Source organism: Neophocaena asiaeorientalis, unplaced genomic scaffold (assembly GCF_003031525.2).
Source record: "Neophocaena asiaeorientalis asiaeorientalis breed wild unplaced genomic scaffold, Neophocaena_asiaeorientalis_V1.1 scaffold196, whole genome shotgun sequence".
Taxonomy (NCBI): Eukaryota; Metazoa; Chordata; class Mammalia; order Artiodactyla; family Phocoenidae; genus Neophocaena; species Neophocaena asiaeorientalis.
The window spans coordinates 1513972-1521805 of record NW_020173929.1 but is presented as its reverse complement, the minus strand read 5'-3'; the positions used below and the strand labels follow the sequence as shown (position 1 = coordinate 1521805).

The 7834-nt window shown below is 37.5% G+C and overlaps 1 protein-coding gene across 2 annotated transcripts in view; it reads right to left on the bottom strand.

The window, feature by feature from the left end:
* QSER1 (glutamine and serine rich 1) overlaps window positions 1-7834 on the bottom strand; it is a 76703-nt gene that overhangs the window by 7313 nt on the left and 61556 nt on the right. The window contains exons 9-10 of one of the 2 annotated variants that reach the window (XM_024752598.1): window positions 5172-5309; window positions 2591-2688 (exon numbers count right to left, since the gene is read on the bottom strand). In XM_024752598.1, the coding sequence (XP_024608366.1) occupies window positions 2591-2688; window positions 5172-5309 (236 nt within the window). Of the gene's footprint in view, window positions 1-2590; window positions 2689-5171; window positions 5310-7834 lie in introns of those variants that run through there. The other variant, XM_024752599.1, reaches the window with a different exon arrangement.

Genomic DNA, 7834 nt, shown 5'->3' with positions numbered 1-7834 from the left:
GGGGGAGCGGGAAGAAACGCAACAACACTACTGAAGATAGCACTGAGGGACAAGAATACACAGTCTAGCACATTTTATTATAGTAATTTAAAACTTTACCTATTTTTGTCTCATACTAAAATATAAAATTCATGATTGCAAAGTTAAATGTAGTCTATCTGTGCCTATTTTCTTCACCACATTTTTTTCTAGCCACTGGAACAATAACAGTCAAATAGCAGAGAAATGAAAAGTCTTTACTAACTGGAATCACCATATGAAGAATTTTCATTATTATTTTACTTTTCTTAAGAATACCAATAATCTAAGATTTCTTAGACTTCTGAAATTTTGCACTGGATGTTTACATTTATTTATTTATTATTTATTTATTTAATTTATTTATTTTTGGCTATGTCGGGTCTTAGTTGCGGCACGTGGGATCTCCGCTGAGGTGTGCAGGCTTCTCTCTCTAGTTGTGGCATGCAGGCTCCAGGGCGTGGACTCTGCAGTTTGCGGCACACAGGCTCTCTAGTTGAGGTGCGTGAGCTTAGCAGTTGTGGTGCATGGGCTCAGTTGCCCCGCAGCACGTGGGATCTTAGTTCCCTGACCTGGGATTGAACCCAGCTCCCCTGCATTCTAAGGTGGATTCTCTACCACTGGACCATCGGGGAAGTCCCGGTGGTTTTATTTTAATACAAGTTGTTAGAGAACTGGTTTGACATCTCTAAAATGGTTAACCAAAACCGGTCATGTTTAAGATTTAGTAAATATTCAGATAACAACATTCCATTGTCTGTAGAAAACATGGTATTTCTCCCCAAAATATTTCATTTGAAGACAGCAGTTAAACAGAAAATACTGGACCAGGGGTGAGCAGAACAAATTCTTAGCACGGGGTGTCTTACTAGCTTCTGACCTTTTTCTTTCCCCTCTGCAAGTATCAATACATGTCAGTGAAGAATACAGGACTACTAGTCAGAGTTTGGTGTCACATAAACTCTAAATCAATCTCAGAGCCTTAATTTTCACCTAGCTAAAATGAAGTCGATTTTCACTTTTATGTGGAGTTCAGATAAAATAGGGATGTGAAAAAGCTATACAAATTGCCCAAAGGAGTTGACAACTTATGTCCACACATAAGTTCATACAGACTTGTCTAGCAGTAATTGCCAGGACTAGGAAGCAACCAGTCCTTCAGTAGGTGACTGGATAAACTGTGGTACATTCAGACAGTGGATTATTATGCAGGCTAAAAAGAAAGAAACTATTTCACTATTGCCGTGAAAAGATACGGCAGAACCTTAAATGCATATTAGTAAGTGAAAGAAGCCAATCTGTACCCAAAGCTTCATAGTGTATGGTTTCAACTATATGACATTCTGGAAAAGGTAAAATTATGGAGTAAAAGTAAAAAGATCAGAGGCTGGGGGAGAGAAAGGGATGAACTGACAGAGCACAGAGGATTTGGAGGGCAGTGAAACTACTCTGTACGATACTATGATAGTGGTTATGTCTGTCCAAATCGATGGAATGTACAAGAGTGAACTGTCACGTAAACTATGGACTTTGGGTTGTAATGATGTGTCAGTGCAGGTTCATCAGCGTGACATTCTGGTGGGAGACGCTGGTAATGGGAGGTTATTCAGGTGTGGCGGCAGGGGGCACATGGAAACTCTGTACTTCCTGCTCAATTTGGCTGTAAACCTAAAACTGCTCCAAAATATAGTCTGTTTTTTAAAAAGCTAAAAACTTCTCTTGAGAGAGATATAATCAAGTGATTCCAGGTGTTACATGTTATACTTTTTTTTTTTTTGCGGTATGCGGACCTCTCACTGTTGTGGCCTCTCCCGTTGTGGAGCACAGGCTCCAGACGCGCAGGCTCAGCGGCCATGGCTCACGGGCCCAGCCGCTCCACGGCATGCGGGATCTTCCCGGACCAGGGCACGAACCCGTGCCCCCTGCATCGGCAGGCGGACTCTCAACCACTGCGCCACCAGGGAAGCCCATATGTTATACTTTGAATAAGAAAAGGCGGGAAAGTTTTGACTACTAAGTAGCTTCTATGATATATTTTCTGAGTTTAGATTAGCTTTTTGTTCTCTATTTCTGGTAACACCAAAAACCAATGTATAGTGCCAAGATACGTTAACAGACGTATATACCTCCTACCATTAGGTGAGGATCAGTTTTTCCTCAGATACTGAGTAAGGCAGGCAAGTAAAGGGAATTTTGATAACTGTGCTAAGGCCAATTTTAAGTATATATGAAATGTGAAATTTTTAAAGAGGTTTAAAAGAAAAACAAGATTGGAATACAGTAGTTTAAAGGAAGTATTTTTGAAAACATTTGGAAATTATTATATATAAGGAATACGAGATGAATATAAAAAATGAATTTAAGCAGAGAAAAGCAAATGATTAACACTAAGAATATATTTAATAAAATAAAAAGACAAGCTCAGACAAGACTCGTAATGAATAAAAATCAAATCTTTGTTGGGTGGGAAAATCTTATAAAACTGAGAATGACTTCCCAAAATTTTCTTTCCTATTATATCTAAGACTATGGTTGCCACTGAGTTTGCTAATAAACCACCTGACGGAAATACCTTGAATGACTGATCCAAATGAAGATTCAAAAGGAGTCTCTTTCGGTTATCATTCAGCATGCTATCTATTTTTTTCATATGAGGCAAAAGTAGCTCATCTAAAACAAGATAAAAATTTATTGTGACAGGATAAACTATCAACAAAAAAACTTGTTAGAAATACAGCTTTTCTTTAAAACATTAATAGACTGATATTAAATTCACTGATTAAGTATTGATTTAAAAATATTGCACATGAAGCTTTTTGAACAAAAGTTACCTTGAAAAAATAGGTTTACAATAGCTAAGTGAGAAAGAAGTAGCATAGTGTGATGACAGAATCAAAAGTCCTGGGTTTTAACCCCATCTATGCCACCGGAATTGATCAACCAGTGGGCAAACTGCCTAATCTCTTCAGACCTCATTTACCATGTGAATGATAACAGTATTCCAAAACATAAATTTAACATTAAAATTTTTTATGAAATACTGAGTATGATATTCTTTTTTTTTTGTGGTACGCGGGCCTCTCACTGTTGTGGCCGCTCCCGTTGCGGAGCACAGGCTCCAGACGCGCAGGCTCAGCGGCCATGGCTCACGGGCCCAGCTGCTCCGTGGCATGTGGGATCTTCCCGGACCGGGGCATGAACCCATGTCCGCTGCATCAGCAGGCGGACTCTCAACTACTGCGCCACCAGGGAAGCCCCTGAGTATGATATTCTTAATTCACTATAGTTTGGGGCAAAGAAAAAGTAGGGCAAGAAAAATAGTCAAAATCCAGTTTCAAATACACAAGGGAAGAGTCAAAATAGTTATTTGAGAAAAGGGGAGAGTAAAAGTATGATGAAGGTTTCTGACCCAAAGATTGTGATTTCTTTTTTACCCTTCTGAAACTTTAAGCTCTTTTAAGAGAAACACTTTCAGAGTGTAAGTTAATTACTTTTAGTGCTGTATTAAATGTTTTCGGTTACTAAACTATTTCTTAATTTATCAGCATAACAACATTTTATAATACTAATTAGCTTTAATGACCCTTCTGAAAATGTATATATAACCCTCAGAATCTGGTTACTAATTTCATAGCTAAACAAAATGACTCTTTAAAATTGGAGAATAAACACAAGCACAGAGACCAGAAAAAGAACACTTTCCTCAAATTGAAGAAAAAGTCCTCAATAAGGAATGCTTTCTAAGATCACCACAACACACCTGATAGCTTTCTTTTTATCTTTCTAGCAGTGATTAAATCTATTCAAGTTATAAAAATTTACATTTCACACAAATAAGTTTTAAACATTTGTGGATTATTTTTAAATATAACCATTAAATTTTTCATCCCTCATTTTAAATGGAGAAAATTTAAAAAAATGATAATAGAAAAAAAATCATTTAAAATACAACCACCCAGAAATGATCACTACTAAGAAATGCATATTTTATAATGCAAGCAGTTTTGATTGAGAGAGAAAATGTTTATTGGCAAAATGCTGACGTAGGGAATTAATTTTGGGTTTTGATTGTGGCTCTTCTACCACTAACTTGTTCTGTAACTTTAGGAAACACATTTAATATCTTCTCTAACGTCTCTTCCAGCTCTACAATAGTTGATGTATGAATTACTGCCTCTGCTTATATAGTCAAAAAAGCAAGACTAGAAATTAGAAGACCTTGGATTTAATCCTTTCTCTGCTACTTGCAAGTTGTGAGCTCTTAAGCAAGTCACTTAACCTTTTTCAAAAAAGGCTCAGCATCATTGTCTTCACCCAAAAAAATGGCTGTCTAAGTTGTTCTGGGATTAATATAGAATAATGTATGTCAAAGTATGTGGAAATAATAAAACAATATACATTATTAGGCATTGCTGTTGAAGTATATTGTTACTGATTATTCATTGTTACTATCTTTTTGATCTTACACTTGTTCAACTCATTTTGATAGAAGGATAATGGAAACTGACTCGTTAATCCTTTTATTCTCTCTTCTAGTTGTCCCTGGTGAATGCTATAGTAGCTGAAGGGTAAATGTTAGTGAGCAACATTAGATATATAAATTACCAGTTTATTTCTTATGTCAACTTCATCCCTACTCTACCATAAGAAAAAGTTACTAAAGGAAGAGTAAAAAAGGAATAATATTAATAAATATAACCCATGGCGTTTATTGTTTTACTACTAATTGATTAGAAAATAATTACTCTGTGATGTATCTTTTACTGGACACGAATATACAATTTTAATCTTTACACCATTATTATCTTTCCAATTATTAGAAAACAGAATATATTGACATCTGGACCTTCCATGCAACTCAGACAATTGGTGAAATGTTATGAGGATGATAAAGATTCTAGAATTGAAAGAAACTAGTGGGTAGTTACATAATATTCTCATGAGTAGAAATCAATAAAAATATATTCAATATAAAATTGTTCATATATTCACACAATTCATGAAAAGCTATGACCCCATTTTATAGAATCAATATGTCAAGTTTGTTAACTGACAACATATACAAAAACCATATATTAAATATGTAACTAACAGAGAAGAATAAAAAAGATCCAGAAAGTACTACCAAGAAAGTACTACTTAGCAGACTGTACCGTTGCTCTTCTCTAAGGCTTGCATTGTGTCAGGATCCAAAGCAATGCTAACAAGCAATTCCATGTAACTCTTAAAGGTTTCCTTCATTGCTCTTGTGTTCAAAAAACGAGTGACAAAGGGAGCTGGAGGATTAAATTCTGGGAGGGAGAAAAGATGAAATATTAAATACTCCTTCCTGACAACTTTAAAAACACTCTGCTCTATAGCAAGTGTCTATAAGCAGATAAAAGGTTGTAGATAAAATTTCTTCAAATTCAAGGTTCTCCCACTCTGCCTTTAAAAACACCGTGGGTGAGAGATTCTCAAAGGTGGTTTTGCACATCACAATCACTGGAGAGCTTTTAAAACAAAACAAAAAAAACAGATTGCTGGACTTATTAAAACAGAATCTGGGGTGGTAATGGTGGTAGTGGTGATGAAGCTTAAATGTTATACTTTTTAAAAAGTTCCCAGGTGCCTCTGAAGCCCAACACCAGCCCAGTATTTGGAAACATCTGCCCCATAGGAACCTGTTTCTCCTCCCCTGGCCCTACCAGACATCTGCTGCCAGGTCGTGCTACTTCAAAACTGATGGTTTCTATAAAATTTCTATAAAATTCTGGTCTAGAGTCAACACATATTAAAAAAAATTTTTTAATGTAAACATAGCCTGTGCCTAAAGAAAATTTCACTCAAATTCAATGGCAAGAACTGCAAGATTAAAGGTGTGTCTGAATTTTCATTCTTTTCATTCAAGTACAGAACTATTATCACAGCCTTTAACAGGGGTTCTTAGACTTTGGTCCACAGACCCCTCGGGGTCTCCCCTCATAACCATTTCAGGGGTCTCTGATGTCAAATTGTTTTCCTAATAATACTAAGATGTTATATATCTTTTTCACTCTGTTGACATTTGTAAAAGGAATGTTGGGTAAAACTGTTGGGTAAAACTACCTAGCCTGAATTGAGGCAGTGACACCAAACTGTACTAGCAGCCATATACTTTGCCATGACTGTCATCTAACTGCCATGAATTTGAAGGAAAAAAAAAAACAATTTCCCTTAAGAATAATCCTTGATGAAGCGGTAATAATTATTAATTGTATTAAATCTCTACTCTTGAGTAAATGTCTTAAAATTCTGTGGGATGAAATGAGAGGTACATATAAAGCATTTCTGCTATGAAGTATGACAGTTTTCTCCAGGAAAAGCATCCATGTAATTGTTTGAATTACAAGATGAACCAGCCACCTTTTCCCCCATTGGGATACCAATTTTATCTGAAAAAAATGACTGACAGATACACTATGCCTATTCAGACTTGGGTATTTGGCAGACATTTTCTTAACGAAGTGAACCTGTCACTGCAAGGAAAACAACTGACAGTATTTGTTGCCAATGATAAAATTTGAGGTTTCAAGTGAAAATCAGAATTCCGGGGGACTTCCCTGGTGGCGCAGTGGTTGGGAGTCCGCCTGCCAGTGCGGGGGACGCGGGTTTGGGCCCTGGTTCGGGAGGATCCCATATGCTGCGGAGCAGCTGGGCCTGTGCGCCACAGCTACTGAGACTGCGCTCTGGAGCCCGTGAGCCACAGCTACTGAAGCCCGCGTGATACAGCTACTGAAGCCCAGGCGCCTAGAGCCCATGCTCCACAACGGGAGAGGCCACCGCAGTGAAAGGCCCGTGCACCGCAACAGAGAGTGGCCACTGCTTTCCACAACTGGAGAGAGACCGCGCACAGCGGCGAAGACCCAACACAGCCAAAAATAAATAAATTAATTTAAAAAAAAAAAAAAAAGAATTCCGGAAAACTTGTTTCCACCACTGTGAGCCTGACAACATTCCAATACTTAAGGACTTCATTGATGAAATCAGTGTTGATATTAAAAATGTCATTTCTTTGATACTGCAAAAATGTATGATGTAAATGTAAGAACTAAAACCATAAGACTCTTAGAAGAAAATACAAGGATAAATCTTCATGACCTTGGATTTGCAATGGATTCTAAGTATGATACCAAAAACATGAGCAATGAAAAAAAAACAGATAAATTTGGCTTCATCAGAATTTCAGACTTTTGTGCATCAAAGAACATTATCAAGAAAATGAAACACTGTGCTCACTTAGTCTGCCTGCCAATGCAGGGGATGCGGGTTTGTGCCCCAGTCCGGGAAGATCCCACATGCCGCGGAGCGGCTGGACCCGTGAGCCATGGCCGCTGAGCCTGCACGTCCGGAGCCTGTGCTCCACAACAGGAGAGGCCACAACGGTGAGAGGCCCGCGTACCGCAAAACAAACAAACAAAAAAACTGAAATATCTACAGAATGGGAGAAAATGTTTTCAAATCATATGTCTAATAAGGGTTTAATATCTATAATATATAAAGAACTCCTACAACTCAAGAACAAAAGGAGACATGAACTGGGCAAAGGATTTGAATAGACATTTCTCCAAAGAAGATAAGCAAATAGCTAGTAAGCAACTGAAAAGATGTTCAACATCATTAGTCATTAGGGAAATACAAATCAAAACCACAATGAGATACCACTTCACACCTACTAGAATAGCTATAATCAAAAAACAAAATATAACAAGTATTGGTGAGGATGTGAAGAAATTGGAACCCTATGCATTGCTAGTGGGAATGTAAAATGGTGCAACCACTGTGGGAAAAGTTTGGC